General features: G+C 39.2%; 1 protein-coding gene across 1 annotated transcript in view; it reads right to left on the reverse strand.

Annotated features, from left to right (window-relative positions):
- Window positions 1-7016: 7016 nt before the first annotated feature.
- MIPEP (mitochondrial intermediate peptidase) overlaps window positions 7017-19165 on the reverse strand; it is a 79183-nt gene continuing 67034 nt past the window's right edge. The window contains exons 18-20 of the mRNA XM_010572798.1: window positions 17537-17658; window positions 16683-16756; window positions 7017-7200 (exon numbers count right to left, since the gene is read on the reverse strand). Of these exons, the coding sequence (XP_010571100.1) occupies window positions 7106-7200; window positions 16683-16756; window positions 17537-17658 (291 nt within the window). The 3' untranslated portion in view covers window positions 7017-7105. The remainder of the gene's footprint in view (window positions 7201-16682; window positions 16757-17536; window positions 17659-19165) is intronic.

Below are 19165 nucleotides of genomic sequence, written 5' to 3' on the forward strand. Positions count from 1 at the left end.
GACTGAGAGCACTGATGGATCTTCTGCCCAGAGCTGGAGCACCAAAGGGGCCACTGGCCGAGGATAACGTGAGCTCAGACTGCCATCCTCCCCGGTCCTGACATCGATATAAGGTGCACAGCCTCACTTCTCCAGCCTAAAAAACAAGGCAAATAATGAAAAAGTAAGAGAAAAGCTCAAGGGTCCGGTTTATTTCAACAAGTCCTGCGCTTCTGAACGGGTTATTTGGAAGTGACCTGCTACGTAGGGTGCGGTGACTGGGATTGGAAGTGTTTCCAGTTGGCACAAAGGGTCGGTCCCAACATACAGAGAACGAGTTACAAAAATAGTTTAGCTTTTAACGACCATTTCGTGAAATGTCTTTTTTGCCCAATGAAATAGATAAAGCTGGAGATGCAAGATGGCATGAGAAACAAACATGAAGAAGGAAAAAACAATCAGAGTAAAGCCAGTGAGGCACAGGCTTCAGACCAGCGAAACAGATACTTCTGACGGACCAAGGGAAAGGTGTGGAAAATGGCATAGCTCACAAAGTAAGAAACTGAATGTCAAATTAACTATTTCCCTGTATTTGGCCAGCCTACATCAGTTTTTCAGACATATTTGAGACCATAAGAAACCAAAGAAAGAAAAAAATAAAAGCAGATTTTCTTGGAGAACAGAGATTACAAACTGAACAAACTAAGAAAACCACCTTGTCTTGGGAATTTCACTTGAACACCAGATTGAATCAAAGATAATTAATTTGATTAAGTCAAACAAGTTATCTAAATCCCTAATTAGGGAAAACACCGCCAGCAATTCACCACTGGTTTGCAAAAGGCCTTTGATGTTGAACAGTTTCAGCAGAAGCAATACCTACAGACACATGGCACTTCTCGATGCATGAAGGACACGTTTGTTGGGCAGGTGTCAGGGCAAGAGAACAAATTAAACTTACAGGAAAATAAGAGGAAGACTTTCCAGGATGGTGAGGAATCACGTCTGATAAGAACTTACCTGGTCTCTGACAGCTGAGTTGGGTTACATATCTCAACAGCACTGCCTCTTTCTTGCAGCATGCAATTACATCTCCAGTTCTTAGGGAATTCCTTTTTCAACCCCATCGCAACAGTGCATGCTATTTGCGCAAATGTTAAGAGACAGCGAACTATAATTTCAACTCTCATTTGTAATGAATGGAATTTACTATGGCTAGCATGAATCATTTTGATAACACATATAATTAGTTTTATAGAAGTTTTAGTACGTTATAAAAGTTGCTATATCACTTGTATCCCCCCAGGGCTCTCTTATAAAATTATTTTGTTACAACTGTATTCTTCCTGGAACTAAAGCGTAGACAACTGAGCACATCTATATGTCAAGAGAAGCGTTGTAAGCCAAGACATTCAAGGCAATTTTGCTGCCTTTTTCATTTCTAAAATCCATGTGAAGAAATGCGATCACTTCTGGACTCCAGCATTATCAGCTGTTCAAAGCTGAAGATACTCGTGTCCTCCCGGGCCGTCAATAAGCTGCCTCCACCCGGCTCATGGCTGCTCAGAGCAGATGCTGGGGCTCAGCTACCGGGAGCTGGGACGCCTGTCAAATGACCTTGGGGGAAAAGTGCTCAGCGGGTATAAATAACACAGGTCTAATAACTTCATTTGAGCTACGGAAATTTATCCTGGATGAGAATCTGGCTCTGCACAGAGCTGCAAAGTGAGTTAACTGGATTCCACCTTCATGAGGAAGAAAAGCGGGGTTGGTAGGAGTGTGTGCTACGTGACACCAGCAACCCCCTCTGACTTTGTAAGCGTTTTTTCTTTCATACGTATTTTGAATGCTGAAAGTAGGCTATGATCGAGCCCTTCTGACCAATTCTTGAAGGGTACCATTAATAAACAGGCTTTAACAACTGCCCTGCTAACCTGTTGTGAGTACGCTAGAGGAGCTCAACGAGCCTGCCCAATCCTTACATTAACAGCTGCTGCAAACATCAGCCAAACACAGGCTTCTGACCGCCTTTAAGGGACAATCCAATATGCAAACACCTAACTGATAAATTACTATTATTTATGAGGTGCAGCTGCCTGCAGTGTATTGAGACCTGCTGTCCCGTGGCGTGCAACCTAAAAGGGGCTCGGCCATCCCAACTTGCCCCAGCTTGTCAATGCTTCCCCTTCCCAGTGGGTCACATTTGGGGCATTTCCCCAAGGCCCAGCTCTCCCAACAGTCATCTCCCACAGCGCAGAGAAGGCGGGTGAGAAATGCTGTTTGAGCATGAGATACACTTTAGGCTATATGGGCACGTGCCAGTACCAGCTGCGGGCAGGGTGGGAAGAACCTGCCAGGCCACCATTTTGATTTTCCTCTGCCATGGTTTAGTGGTCATGGATGATGGTTGGACTCAATGATCTCGAAGGTCTTTTGCAACTGAAATGATTCTATGATCACAACCACCAGGACAGAGTCACAGCCCAGATCACCCCTCGCCTCCTCCCAGCCCCTTGGGTCATGTCTCACTGGTGCTGTAAGAGCAGAGGGAGAAGGGGGGCACGTGGAGGTGTCTAAGGAATAAAGCGAGGGGGCTGTAAGGAGTTGGAGGGACAACTGCCAAAAGCCACTTCAAAAACTCTCGATGTCCTGAAGATTAATTAAAAGCATCTTCTTCAGCTATTTTAATATTGTACTATATGATACTGTCATTAATGTATAAACTCAGCCACATATGACAAGCAGTAAAAGCAAATGATGGTGGCATTTGACAACTAAAAAATGGTAACATCAAAAACCAAAAGACTAAGTTTGGTGCTTTGAGGTGTTCTGAATTTAAAACAGGATTCCTGACACTCCTATTCCAGCCACCTGTGCTCTCTCTATAGTTACTGGAGCAACAAAAGGCATATGCAAGAGCTGGTTTATCCCATCCTAAAACAGGTATGATATATCCCATATTGAAGGCGCCTGTTTCTTCTTATCAAGCGTGAAGGCAGCCAGAACGGCAAGCTTTAGCCATCCGCAAGTTGCCTTAGAGGCTACAGGCTCATAGGCAACTGCTTGGCAAGAGGCATCCCACTCCCCTTCCTTTGTGTTTTTAAATCTACACACCAGCAGAACACCAACTAGTCGTGCTGTCAGATATTTATCGGCACTTTGCTTCTGGTTTAAGTATTTTGTCTGTAACAGATTTTTTGGATACTTCCTCCGAACAACAGGCTGTAACGATTTCCTACAACTGCGCAGCTCCGGCATGCCGCGGCGCTCCGTTTAGAGCCATCTCTTGAAGAGCAGCCGCAGTGGACTTAAAAGGTAAACAAATCTCAGCCTGGGGAAGATCAGAAGGGCCGACAGGCAGTCCTGCTGGTGCTGATTTATACTTCCTTATCTTTTATCTCCTTCCCTCTCCTCCCCGAGCACACTAGCTGTTCTCCCACGGTCCTTCTCCCAAGGAAATCCGCGTGCTTGCTTTCTGCAGTCGTGCATTTTCAATTCTCAAGTTCTTTAAGTCTTCTAATTTTAATGCAATACTCGCCTTTTGGTATACTGCAAACCTGCCAGGGTAAAGCACTCACTTGAACTCGCCCCCAACAGCACATAAATCAATCCGTCTCTGGGAACAGAAGATTTCCAATACTTTGCCCAGAAACAATCTGAAACGGCAGATGCACAGTGCCTCCCACCGAACAGCGAGCAGAAGGGGTGCTTTGGCTCACGCCGCTTTCCTGGTGCTCCGCTCGGGAACTCCTCCCCAGCCGTGAAGCCGTCAGCAGGACAGTTACTCGCTACCCTCATGGCAAAACTTCCTTCCAAAGACACTCTCTTCATTCATAGCTCGTAAGACCCCAAAAGATGGCTGTCCCCTAGCGTAACTAAGGCTACAGGGCTTCTCTGAATTAATCTGTACTAGGGCATATTTTTGAGAAAATAGTCCAGCTTTGTTGTACACTTCTAGCGCTGATCGGTCAACCACAGCACCGTCCTTCACGCGTATTCCAATGCTCAGTTGTCCCTGCTGCCAAAAAAAATAAAATAAAAATTAGGGGCAAATTTATCTAATTTCAACTTTCAGCTACTGGCTCTTGTTAAACACTTGTTTTCAGACCAGTGTTCAACCTTTCAAATTTCTGCTTCTGCATCACAATTAAGATATTTTAATCTTTTGATAAACTGAAATGCATATTTTCTGAGCCATCAATATTCCTGTGTTACAATGCTCTATTCTCTTCATTTCCATCTTAGCATCATCTATGAAACTAAGCTCCATTACTTGGATATGTATTAATTTTTAATTTTTGCACACTGATTTAAGTCTGATCCACTGTACAAGCTGCTATTTAACATCTGTAGAAAGAAAAGTATTTTATCAACATATGATATGAATTCTTCCATCTGGCTTTCCATTAAAGACAAAGCAGAAATATTTTTGAACACCTCTGTCTTTTCTTTTGCTGACAGTGCTGTAATTTCCATTTAGACATACTGCTTTGGAAAGAAAACCCTCTTTTACTCTCCCCAAGTTTTTAACTCAGAGGTCATTTTGCTTCTGTACCAACACTTTTTCATGCCTGGTTTCTAATCTATATTCAATTCTTCCTTGCCTTATTTCCCTTCTCTTCCCTGCCTTCTTAAATTAACTGCTGCCCTCTGCTCCCATTACCTTTGTTGGTAAGGTGTTTAGAGAACTCCAGGCAGTACCAGCTGCATTTATGTCACCAGAAAGCAATTATTAAGCAATATTTCAGTCTATCTTAAGTGAATCAGAAAAATAATCGCATGAAAAATTAAAAAAAAAAAAAAAAAAGCAGAGTTGACACCTCAGACTATCAAATGTAATCCACGTGTGTTTTTCTGATGTGTCTTAATTATGTGTTATTATTTCAGGATTGCATAAGGGTATAATTTCTTCTGAAGACATTCACTACTTATTTTCTATAGCAGCTAAAATCCAAAACACAGTACAATTTCAGATTAAAAGCATGATGCTGAGTTACAGTATTATAAAACCAACTTTTGGATAGCTGGTTCAGCAGCCCCAGTGGGAAAATATGGAATGCTGGAAAAGGATTACAGTGATTTTTACATTTATGAATAGTTACACTACTGGTCGCAAGAGAGGTCTCACATTACTGGAAGTACACATATTTGCTGGAAAATAAAAGTCTTTCAAAAAGAAAAAAAGAAAGGGAAAAACATCAGACATTTGAACAGCTGGAAGCATTTTTAGAAACTACCAAAAAAGAGAAAAAAAAAAAAATTTAGAATAATATTTCCCTTTCTGTAGTAAGCATCGTAGTGGTGATACAATATGTTCTCAAGAGGCTTAAATCATGTCTACTGTTCAATCCTCAAAGGTTATTTTATAAAACAAAAATTACTGGAGTCAACAGAGTTTTTTCACAAAACCCCTGAAGCTGTCGTTCTGAGCTGTATTTATTTTTCTACCAGCTCCCATCTTTGCCAAATGTCCTAAGAGCTATGAATCTGTGACAATAAGCTACAGTCCACTGTGCTCTGACAAAAGACAAGATTTTCTTCCTTTCTTTGTCTATATCTGATTTCAGTATGAGGAAGATGTTGTTTGACGCCACTCTGATAAAAACTTGAAAAGACTGTTGTTTACAGAAGGATCAAATTAGACAGTGAATTAAGGAAGTAATAGCAGCCATGGGCATAAAACAGCATGATGGCTACATATATTTTGATAAAGTATCTATACTCTAGAACCAACAACACTTGAATTTCTTTCAAATTAAAATCTAGGGGCAATCTCTTAATTTTAAATGCCCTGTTTATTCTGCCAATTATGATGCTTTATTTTCTTTACCGTAGTGCTCCCAGGGCCGTGTCAGCACTAGGATTTCCTTTTGCTAAGTTCTTTTTGTCACAATGAGTCTTTCAACATGTGCCAACTCCAGATAAACATTACTGGTAGTTTGCTCCAGTTCAAAAACCAGGCAACAAACAACACAAGGCTCGCTTAGCAGCACCCTTGAATTCCCTTTAAAACATACTTCCATTAAATACTCCAAGAGGTGTTGTTAAATTTAGGTTCATGAGCTATTGTATCCTTTTGAGAACCTCCCATCTTCAGAATGTGTTTCTACTCACACCTAAATTTACACTTTTTTAGTTTTTGTGGTAACTCTGTTGGATATTTAAAAAAATACTAATTCAATAGCAAGACCAGTTTTATGGCACCTTGTAAATTCCATTCCTCCTCCCAACCATTTTCTGCACCTGATACAATGAATGGTCCCTCTTCTGTATTTAGCTTTAAAGTTTGCTATTCTGTTCCAAACCTGAAGAAGACCTACGCAATGGCTTCGTATAACAAAAGATACTATTATTACCTACAAACATGGCCACACGTATACCTATTAGATCATCACAGCTACAAAGGCACGGCTACCTTCCATGTTATCCTCCACTAGGAAACATTTGTGGGATACCTGTTTTACTCTGTCTCTCTTTTTTTTGTGTTGCAAGGTACCTCTTTCCTCCACACCCTGACGTTTTCCATCATGTACTTGTATGACTACAGTTTTTCTTCTCCCATCTTTTTGTTCTCTATCTCAAATACAGTTCCTAGTTTTCCACTTCATCTTTCTTTCCATTTCCCCTCCGTAGCAAACACAATTTCCTTTTCCCCAATGCAGAACTCCTGCAAGGAATAGGGTTAAACAACTTTAAAGAATATCCACGAGCATTGAGAAAGACCCATGCAAGCAGTTCTGGGTCATGACACTCAACAAGTATGTCCTAACACTGAATCCAATGTGTGTACCAAAAGACAATTCATACCACTCCACTCATCCTGAAGATGAGTTCAATTCCCATTTAATCAGCTGTTCCAACAAGATCATATTTTTTAACAGTACGTGCTAGAGGATTTGTTCTCTCCAATTCCATGCTTAAGCTCCTATGCAACAGAAAGCCATCATCTTCATAAATGAAACCAGGTGATCCAATGAAATTATTTATTACTGTTCCATCAACATGAATATTCAAACTTTTACAAGTGTTCACCAAGAAGCAAAACCAGTCACAACAATATTTTATCCACAATTATGAAGACATAGTCAATCTTCCATAAAAGAATTCAGTACTGTTGAACATATTTTTATGAGTCCATGATAAATGTTTCAAAGTCCTGGTCTAAGTCTGAAACAAGGGCATCCACAAAATCTTCAACTGAAGGCGATTTCTGAAGCATACCTACAAAACCAAGACAACAGACTCTTAGCAAGAATACTATGACCTTGCAAGCTTTGTCAATAATAAAGCTTATTGCTAACTAACAATTAATGTCACAATATGACAGAAACGACTATCATGTTTCTTTGTCAGGAAATAAATGCAATTATAGTGTATGGGGATTATTTAATTTCTTCAAGCTACCTGTTACATGTTATCACAGAATTGACAGGTTTCAAGATTGTTAACTGATTTTTATTATTACAATCTTGCTTAAGCAGGGAATTATATCCCATTTTAAAGCAATGTAACCATAGACTCACTCCTCTCCAAATGACTGGAATAAATCAGTGACTGAGCGGGTATCTAAATCCTTATCCGCTAAGTCTCAGGTCTGACAGAGCCAGAAAAAACAACGTATTTTCTCAAAGTGTTATACACCTTAAAAGCATTTAATTTAGTATTTAAAGTACAAATATCTCTGAAATTTTTCACAAGGCATGAAACATACCCAAACAAAAGCATTTTCAGTGCACTGCAGTTTTAGTTTTGCTTTTTCACAGTACCAGGACATACCTTTTATTAAGAATTTTAATTAGTGCATCTGTTAGCTGCAGTATATGGCAACAGAATAACAGACAGGGAAATTACCATAATGAAGAATCATGCTCAAGTACTTTGTCAGGTAATTCTATTAAAAGAGCAGCTAAAAATCTCACACCTTCCTCCACAAAATCCCAGTTTTTAGAAAGCATGAGAATATATCCTGTAAATTATTTTCAGATATTTCTTTGTACTTAACATTACATTGATGTTGGTCTTTTCACTGTTGTTAACATTTTCAAGATTATATATGGAAATTTACTGCATTACTTGTACCAGAAAAAAAAAACAGTACAGCTGCCAAATAACGTAAAATTTAATCTTCATACCTCTTTGAAGTAATCTGTTCTTTCTGACAACTGCCAATGTAAATATAACCTTGTTCTACCCTTTCTGATCAGTGTACCTACTGAACATAATTTTATACTCTTTCACATCCTCAACAATATTTGCTTTCAGTGGAATTTATAATTGCATGCTGCTAAAAGGCTGGAACTTTTACTATAACACAATGATTCAAAACCCACCAGGAAATGGACCGGCTCAAGGTAATTTTGTGTAAGCAACCAAAAAGAATTTTCTTGCTAAGACCTCACAGAATCCCATCTCAATCTGATTTAAACACGTTGCAAGTGTCAACACAAACTACCATGACCCAGTGTATTAATACTGAGCACTAAAAGAAAAACAAATCTCGTACTGTATATAGTTTGACTGAAATGCTGTTAAATGAAGTTTGCATCAAGCTATTTTCAAAATGAAAGAGAAGAGAATTAATATTTCCAAATACTTGGTAAACTTGTGTCCTGGTTTCAGCTGGGATGTAGTTAACTGTCTTCCTAGTAGCTGGTACAGTGCTATGTTTTGAGTTCAGTATGTGAAGAATGTTGATAGCACTGATGTTTTCAGTTGTTGCTCAGTAGTGTTTAGACTACAGTCAAGGATTTTTCAGCTTCTCATGCCCAGCCAGGGCACCTGACCCAAACTGGCCAACAGTGTATTCCATACCATGGGACGTCCCATCTAGTTTAGGAACTGGGAAGTGGGGGGGCAGGGAATCGCCGCTCAGGGACTGGCTGCGTGTCAGTCGGCGGGTGGTGAGCAATTGCCCTGCGCATCATTTGTACATTCCAATCCTTTTATTACTACTGTTGTCATCTTATTAGTGTTATCATTATCATTATTAGTTTCTTCTTTTCTGTTCTATTAAACCGTTCTTATCTCAACCCACGAGTTTTACTTCTTTTCCCGATTTTCTCCCCCATCCCGCTGGGTGAGGGGGGGAGTGAGTGAGCGGCTGCGTGGTGCTTATAGTTGCTGGCTGGGGTTAAACCACGACAACTTGTCATCTACTCTAATGTTAGTAAAATTGCTGTGGAATTACTTCTAGTTCACAGTGAAAAATGACTTGCTATATGCTGGGCTGAGAAACAGATGTGTCCAGATACCAGCTACTAATCTAACCTCCCCAGAGAGCCGTGGCCTCTTGCAGTCTCCCTCTCTCAGGTTCTTGAGTGGGCTGGCTGGGGGAGATGCATATTTCCTCCCTAACAGCCTTGGAAAAATTCCAGTTTAAACTCGTATTTTCCCTCAGTTTTCTCAGAAGTGGAGAGAATGCCTTAAGAAGATGACATGGATGGCAGCCTACTGGAACATGTACTGTCATGCATGGCTACTGGAGCTTCGTCTTGAACTCAGCTGGAGCAGTCCAGTCCCAACAGTGCAATTCGTTTTGCCTTTTTTTGGCCTCATTTTGCCTCATTTACATCTGAAGTAACTGGCTCTATTTCTAGAGACTGAACAGTAGGAAGACCTTCATGGGTGCCACTCATCTGACCTTTTTCAGAGGTCTACTTTATGATAAGATGAGTTGTGCCTATGAAGTGCCTACTTTTCCCTGTATCCCTGAAAGGAAACCTGGATGACTAGCTCAGGTATAAAAACCTCAAGTTGGTGAAACTATTCCTTCCTTCCAATTTTTAAGACGTGGCTCTATAAAAGAACCAATGTGCCCTTTTCTATCAGATATCAATATGGAGGTATGACTGTAATGCTGCTTAGACAGTATATAAAGATGGCCATAATAGACATAAGCACCACTCCCCAAGCTCCCAAATACAAAAAAACCCTTCCAATACTGACTTTATGAAAAACAGACAGCCTGGATGATGTTTAGCCAATTCTTTTGATGCACTAAAATTTATTCTGCTGTGGACAATTCTTAAAACTACGATTACCAGTATGTTGCAAAAGAAGAAAAGCTAACAGTGTAATGATTAGGGAGAAAGAAGAGATTGATGTTGGGATTATCTTCAAGTAAATTTAATTTCCCTTTTACATAAAAATGGCAAACGTACCAAAAAGATTCCAACCCTGGATATTACAAAATGAATAAAAGAAACATAATTAACTGCAGTATACCTGGATGTATTTTAGTGCAGCTGAATACAGTATTACCAAATCTCACTCAAAACATGTCACAAATTGCATTCATTTAGACTCCACATGGTTTGTTTTAAATACTTAGGAGAATTCAAAATCATTCTGGTAATAGTGATGTCAAATGACCTCCTACCCATAGTTCCAACTTTTGATAATACAAACAGATTTCAGATTTCTTGCATTAGTGGTCTACTGCATTGCTATTTTCCCATCACTGACATCAAAAGCAGACGCTAGCAGAATTTGCTTTTGCAACAGAAGGATGAAGAGTAATTGAGGTCATTGTTGAAGAACTCCTACTGTAGTAAAATGATCATGCTCTTATGAAATAAGTAACTACAGATTTTAGAGTAGACAACTCCAAAAGAAACAGACACTGATGGTATTTCCATGTTTTAACCTCTTACTCTACAGATGTGTTAAGAATGGTCATGTCTCCCTTTAAACTCCATTAAAATATATCAAAGCAAGACTGGCTTTGATATATTGTAAGTACTCAGCACTTCAGTCTAAATGATTTAGTAAGATGTCCACAAGGTCTGGTGGTTGCAGTTTTAAAATCTAGGAGTGTATTTTATACATTCAGCCCAACTCCTATTTCAGCTCAGTCTCTCCCAAGCCTAAGGCAACTGCATAGCTTATCTTCTCTGCTTTGAAGTTTTCTTTCACATTACAGCACTGTGGTTAACCACACCCTTTTGAGAGATGGTTAGCTATAACCTACAATCACTGAAAATTGGGAGAAGAATAAAGCCTGTGGCAAAATTTGGCCTCTGCCCCTTTGGAACACTAATTATTTCGGGTCTGTGTAGTTTGAGTTAACATATGTTGCCATTCATATCACCTTTTAGGATTTATGCATATGTCTTATACTTTCAAAGAGACATACAATCATTATCTGAAGATTTTTACAGCCTCTTCAAATCATCATTATTACAGGAAGTACAATTTGAGGAACGGAAAAACAAATTTTCAAACTGCATTGGAGCAAACGTGTGTTTATGTACACATTTAGTTGGTTTGATTACCAGGTATTCACACAGCTGAGTATGATTGTCTGCAATATAATACAGCATTAACAAATCAAGAACACAACTTCACATATATTTTGCACAAGGACTTCTTCAGAGACCCAAAGGGTAACGTGACTGCATCAAAACTACAAGAGAAGCGCACTCCAGGGTATGTTCCATGCTCTCGGTTCCCAGATCACCCAACCCAGTACTTTTCACACTGCAATTCACTTTCTGCCTATGCACCTGGGTTTCTTTCCAGTCAGGGAGTGCCAAGGGAGAGAGGGAGGGATGGTGCACACCTGAATCTTGTTCAGACCTGCAACCAGCACACAACTGGACCTGGAAGGGACACCTGCATTACCTATCTTTAAAGGAATTTGGAATCCCTAATGCCATGTAGTCCTGGGAAGGAAAGGGTCTGCAAGATCCATGTGGCCAACCCAAAATGACAGAAGAATCGAGTTCTTCTCAAACTGTATTTCCTCTCTAAGGAAATAAAAAAGAAAGCCTCTTGGACAAAGCATTGTTCACTCATTTTTTAAGTGCTCCCGCTATTCATATGTGTGACTATTTCTGTATCTTGTAGATTATCGAAGGGGTAGGATAAAAGGTGTCACTTCAGAAAATGTTAAAAAAGGTTTCATAAAGCCTTTGTGGTGGTTTGTTTTGGTTGTTTTTTTTAAATGGAAACAAATGCCAAGAGAATAAAATCCAAACAACCAAAAAGTATACTGCGTTTTCTAATTAAAGACTAGTCCAAACAGGAATCTTGTCAGTAACTCCACTGGATGGCAGGTCAGATCCTTTATCTTCCCTAATCAGTATATCTATGGAATCATGTGGGAGAAAGATGAAAAGCTAGGGTCATATCTAAACACAAAAGACAGACAATAGATAGCTTCTGAGAAGAAAATCGTAACAAAGAAACTGTATAAATGAAATGCGCTTGTGAAGTTATCTGTTATCAAAGAGTCAATGAACATGGCTAACTTCACAATGAGATACAGAAGCATTTCAAGGGTGAGGCTACATATGTGCATCCAAAAGTCAGAGTTGTACAAGCGCATTTCTTTATATAAAAAGAAAAAATGCCTGAAATAACAGCCTATGTAACTTAAGGTTTTTGAAATATGGCACTACTGAGCACAGAATCTGGACTGTTTCCCTGAAGAAGAGTAAAATCAACAAGCTTTTAAGTTTGATGGAATCTGTTTTTAATCAGGAATCTGTTTGGTCATCTGCTATGGGAGCGCAGTTTTGCAACTGATGAAAACCAACAAAAGGTGGAAATCAAGTATTCTTGAACATCAGTAATGAAAAGGAAACAATGCAGCAAAAGGAGTCAGAAGCTGATTGAACGTAAACAAATCAAAGAACAAGTAACTGTTCTTACTTTTCTCCTTAAATTCTCAATTTTTATAACAAATACAGAGCAATTAAGTGTAAACATATAATAAGCTTTTCCTCATGTGTGTTCTATGATTTAACCTCAAATAATCCCAAACAAGCAATCAAATTATTAACTTGTCAAAAGATCTGAGTCACCTCAATTTTATTTTTCAGGGAGTCATTCAAGCATGCTTGTTTAAGTTTTGCACTGTCTACAAATGAACATCACAATATGCAGCACAGGCAAGGAATCTGCTGATGAATTCTGGTTATTTTTATGATCTTTAATATCTTTTAAGATTTCTGCTTAAAGTAATATTAAAGAAATACAGAGTATAAAAGTGAAATTCAGAATACAAAAGTGGCCAGGGAGATAATCTGAAGCAAGGAAGATGTACCCTTGATGGAAGAGGATCAGAACAGGGAATACTTAAGCAAACGGGACATACATAAGCCCACAGGCCCTGATGGGATGCACCCACAAGTGCTGAGGGAGCTGGCAGATGGCATTGCAAGGCCACTCTCAGTAATCTTTGATCAATCATGGCCACTAGGAGAAGTGCCAGAAGACTTGAAAAAAGCAAAGGTCACTCTCATCTTTAAGAACAGCAAGGAGAGCCCAGGGAACTACAGGTTGGTCAGTCTCACCTCAATCCCTAGGAAGGTGGTAGTGCAGCTAATTCTGGAAACCATTTCCAGGCTCATGAACAACAACAAAAAAATCATCAGGAATAGTCATCATGGATTCACCAAGGGCAAGTCATGCTTAACCAACTTGATAACCTTATATGATGAAACAACTGGCCTGGTAGATGAGGGGAGAGCTCTGGATATCGCCTACCTGGACTTCAGCAAGGTTTTTGACACTGTCTCCCCATAGATCCTCACAGAGAAGCTGTTGATGTACAGGCCAGATGAGCAGACAGGGAGGTGGATTAAAAAACGGCTGAATGGCCAGGCCCAGAGGGAAGTCGATCAGTGCCACAAAGTTTAGCTGGAGGCCAGTAACTAGTGGTGTACCCCAGGGGTCAATACTGGGTCCAGTCCTGTTTAACATCTTCATTAATGACCCGGATGATGGGGCAGATTTCAACACAGAGAAGTACAAAGTCCTGCACCTGGGGAGGAACAACCCCAGGCACCAGTATATGCTGGGGGCCAGCCAGCAAGAAAGCAGCTTGGCAGAAAAGGACCTGGGGGTCCTGGTGGACACCAAGTTGAACATGAGCCAGCAATGGGCCCTTGCCGCAAAGAAGGTGAATGGCATCCTGGGCTGCGTGAGGCAAAGTATTGCCAGCAGGCCAAGGGAGGTGATCCTTCACCTCTGCTCAGCACTGGTGAGGCCACACCTGGAGTGCCGTCTCCAGCACTGGGCTCCTCAGTACAAGAGAGACGTGGACACACTGGAGAAAGTCCAACAAAGGCCCACTAAGATGATGAAGGGACTGGAGCATCTCTCCTATGATGAAAGGCTGAGAGAGCTGGGACTGTTCAGCCTAGAGAAGAGAAGGCTCAGGAGGAGCTTATTAATGAGTATAAATACCTGAAGGGAGGGTGCAAAGAGGACAGAGCCGGGCTCTCCTCAGCGGTGCCCAGTGACAGGACCAGAGGCAACGGGCACACACTGAAACACAGGAGGTTCCCTCTGAACACCAGGGAACACTTTTTCCCTGTGAGGGTGACCGAGCGCTGGCACAGTTTGCCCAGGGAGGTGGTGGAGTCTTCATCCTTGGAGGTGCTTAAAAGCCATCTGGATGTGGTCCTGGGCAAGCAGCTCTAGATGTCCCTGCTTGAGCTCAAGTGTTGGACCAGATGACCTCCAGAGGTCCCTTCTAACCACAACTGTTCTATGATTCTATAATTCTGTGAAAACATCTTGAAAACTTCTGCCATTTTTTGTAAATCAGTCTGTGCTCTTATCACCAGTATCACTCAAGCTATTGGTGACACAAAGGAGTTACTCCTGTCTGGTTCTCCTATTACACATGAAGAAACACACCAGCAGGTGCACTACAGTTACTGACCTTAAAGTGACACACAGTTCTGATTAGTGGTTTATGGATTTACTGATTTAAAGAAAAAAAATTAAAAATCGAACTGTGTATGTTTTATGCATAGATTTTTTTGATCACATCATAAAAGATCCCATTATTCTACCATTAATGTCAAGTTCACTGCCCTGCAGTATGCACAACTATTCCTTAAACATAGCTTGCTCTCTTCTTCAAACCCCAGGCTGCACAGCTATTGCCTCTTCATCATTCACCACTGGTCCTGACAAGTCACTGATGAACTATCTGGACTAAATGAACTGAGGACTATAAGCATGAGGACTATGAATGTTGAAATGCCTAAAACATCTAATTACTGCATTACAAGAGTTAAACTTGTTTGTGTGCTTTCACTGTACCGTGCCAGAATTCATCATATTTGGATTTCCTTTAAACTTAAAAAAACTTGGAATTTCCTGGACTATGATGCCACTTTTTCAGTTTAATTCCAGTAGCAAGTTTTATCCAAAATAACTGACGCATACTCTCAACCCCAAACTGATTGTACCGTGTTCCACTGTGTTCTCTCATATGCAAGGGGGAGTGCCAGTTGTACTTCCACAGATTTTATGTAAGTCCATCCACAGATGAATTTTGCAAACTTCATTCAAATATTTGATTCAAGGGAGCACACTGCCAGCAACTTCAGCATAGCCTCTAGGACATTCCAGGAAGATTCCATGCTCAGTAAAATTAAAAATACATCCCAGAAATAGAAGAGATTATAAGCATAACTGGTGTTTAAAAACGTTCCTTCTTTCTCTACCATATGACTTACAATATAATAATTGGATTTGCTTGTAAAGATGTACATTCCTGTCTTGCAACTACTTAATCCCCAATTTTGGGCTACAGTTTTTTGAGGTTACAAACACAGACTCTTCAAGAACAGTAAAGAAAGGCAACTTTGCAAAGTCATGCTGAATGAAAAGTAACCCTGTAGATCAGAAATATAAATAGACTAATCTAGAGAATATATAGTTGCTTAATACATTATGAGTCTAAGGAGAGCAGAGATTATGGCCTCAAATATAAACAGATGGGTCAAAGAACTGAAATGTTCTTGTTATGAAACTCTGCCAGTCTCGTGATGAAATACAGACACATTACCACTGTCTTCCTTATCTGTAGGAAAAAACCCCACAAATTCCAGTCTACCAAACTGGAGTGAACAGAGGCCAATGAATTAATATTAATCTTTAATATTAAGAATTTCAGAGCAAGTTGAAAGATGCCCCATTAGATAAAATACTTACAAAGTGCTCATAACAGGAACAGCGATACTAATGCAAAAGTTTTTGTTTGAATACTGCAACATTACAGAGGAAAGTCTTTATCCCAATGTCATTGATAGATTTGAGATAAAGTCAGCAGTCAACTTGTTTCATTCTCCTGACATTTTATTTTTTTAATATGTATTAAGTATAGTATTTTTGCTATTGCTATGAATGATTTTTAGAAGTTATTTTCCAGATTCAAAAGGCAAATATGGTATTGACAGGAATAATGAACCATGTTTCTTTATTACAGTCTTCAGACTTCCATTTCATGAGAATGTACACTCAAAGTACTGATACAACCAAAGCTATTTTGATAATGCTAAAATGACATGGCCAAAACAAGTTCAAATTCTTGTAAACAAAATAACCAGATCTATTATGAATTTCATGTATGTAAAAGTTACTCATTTTTTGTATCCAAAAATGGTGTCATCTATCTTCCTTCAAGTATGCAATACTCTTACTGTGAATTCTTTAGACAGCCTTGTAATACAAACCCTTCCAACACTTTACCCCAACTATCTGTGTGTTTTTATTCTGTGTATCACAAGGAGTTCTACTGACCATGACACAAATTTGATGACCAGTCCATTTAACTAAAAAAATGAACAAGTTTTCTTTCATAAATCAAATGAAAAGCATAATTAAACTAAAAAGACCAAATTGGGAAATGCAGTTAAATTATTGAGCAAGGGAATAAAAAAGTTCTAATTTTTTTCTACCTTGAACCATAAGTATGGGCTCTTTTCCACCGCCGTGTGCCAGCATCTCTCTACGATAACGCTCACCCATTGCCCTGGAGAAACACAGATGTTAGAGTCACTTGCAAACACAACCTGTTCAGCTTTCAGTTAGATTTGCTTCTAGGATCTCTACAGAACTCAGAGACAGAGATCAAATGAAATTTTCCACCCTGAAACAATGCCTGCCTTGATTCCATGTTGAGTCCTCAATTTCAAATTACATTCAAAATTATACTATAAGTAACTGAACTAGACAAATTTTATACATGTGAATATGCGTTGGTGTTTATAGAAGTTAATTTGCGAACAACATTTCAGCCTTCATTGCTCTGAGGGGAAAAGTTGCTCTCTTACAATGCTCTGAACTTTCACCTAATGTCTAAGAACACAGAATTTGTGATCTCACAATTTACTTTTTACTTTCACAAAGCAAAATGAGTAGGATAGCTATACTTCGCTTTGAAGTTGGTGACATGAAGCTTGTTTAATACCTGCAGTTGCTTTGATTTCAATAGAAAATTACAAGTAATTAGGCACCTATGAAAATCAAGCTCTCTAATTACATCTAAATATGAATTTCAGTGCCTCCCAACTGGCACACCTGTATTTTAGAACATCAAACACGAATTTTTTTGCACCAATGAACATGTCCCAAAGTACTCTTTATACCTGCGGTCATTTCCTGTTTTGTAATCCTCTTAAAATCAAGAAAAAGGCTAAAAACTAATTGTCATTAAAAAAGCCCGTCAACCCACATGGCCCCATTTGTTTCATGCCTTTCAGAAGCAAGTAGCATGACACTTCATTCTACTTAATATTTTCTCTGGTTTTACCTATCAAACGGGTCCTGAGCAAAACACTGTTTCCACACCATGGAGGCAACAGCCCTAGACATGAGGTAGGAGTAATATTTGGCACCGTAGCCCACAAGATGACTGAATCGCAGCTGCCAGGCCTGTAAGGAGAAAACAAACAAAAAAACACAACAGAATCTTTTAAATCCTTTAAACTGTTCGGCATTTTCTGAAGTATGATGGAAGAGATTTGATACTATCAATGACAAACAGTTTAAAAAAAAAAGAAAAAAGAAAAAACCCCAACCACTACCAGAAATCCCAGAATGAACACATCCTTTATTAGAAGCAGCATTTTTCAACCTAAATGCTGTATATCTAATATACTGATTATCAAAATTGAAATTATACTTAAATAGCATCAGAAGGAGAGAAAACAAAGCTGTAAAAAACTGTATTCATATTTGGTAATAGCTGTGTTGTTCTACTGGTCTTGAAAGAAAACCACAATTACCTTCTTACAAGTAACACCAGATTTTATCATTTTCCATGTATGTAAGTGCAGTGTCACACTTGGAAAAGTTCAATTTATAGACTTTTGCCACAAACAAAATGATAATAGGGACTTGCATTTAATACTATAAAAAACACAGCTTCCCATATGCCAATAAACTCAGAGGTAGACAAATCACATCCACATGCAATGTCATTGTTCACAGATTTGTTTGCACATTTTTAAATGCATATATATAGCAGATTATCATCTGTAATTATATTGTTATTAATTTATGTATTGTTACTTGCTTTTATGACTCATTCCAGTGATGGTGGATTCTTTTTTTAATGCTGTCTGGTGTTGACTGTTTACTTTTGTTTTCTTAGCAGAGAAAATCAGAAGTATCAGCCTTACTTTCACAGAAATAAAAATACTTTTTTTTATTTCCCTGACTGTAGCAGAGTAATTTAAATTGGGAGAGACCTCTGAAGGTCATCTATTCCAACCCCTGCTCAAAGCAGAGCCAACTTTGATGAGGTTTCCCAGGGCTCTGTCTAAAGTCTCGGTATCTCCAAGGATGAAGATTTCATCACCTCTCTGGTGCAATGTGCAAAGGCAAGCAAGTCCAAGCTGAAAAGACATTGTTTCCCAACAGATTTGGGCATATTTTTTGAACTGAAGATGGATGAATGTATAGATGAAGGGGTGAGAAACTCACTCTGTCCTTTTGGCTCTCTGAGGAAACCAAAGAGGAGACGAGTCCCATACCTTATTTGTCCTCTTATACAAAGTCAAAGCTCTTAACATTCTTGTGATATGACTGTTGTCAAGATTTTTGTAGGTACTATAGAAAGCAGAGTTTTAAAGAGGAACTAGAAGATAAACAATAAAGTAGCATAACACGTTTTAAATTTAAATCCATGGGCTGTCAGATGCTTGTTCTTATCCTAGAGTCAATAGCTGAAATTCTGAGGCAGCCAAACAGAAAAATGAAGGGGCGTTAGCAATTTTCCAGAACTATTTATCTTTGACTGTGATTCTTTATCACACTGTAAGTAACAATCTCCTGATTTTTGACAGCTGCAGTTAACTATGTTTCTTTATTCAGGAAAGTGCTGATCATCATCTTATTCTCCATTAGCCAAGTCAAAGATGTATGTGTATGTTAAAAA

The sequence above is a fragment of the Haliaeetus leucocephalus genome, unplaced genomic scaffold (assembly GCF_000737465.1).
Source record: "Haliaeetus leucocephalus isolate CR32 unplaced genomic scaffold, Haliaeetus_leucocephalus-4.0 Scaffold351, whole genome shotgun sequence".
NCBI lineage: Eukaryota > Metazoa > Chordata > Aves > Accipitriformes > Accipitridae > Haliaeetus > Haliaeetus leucocephalus.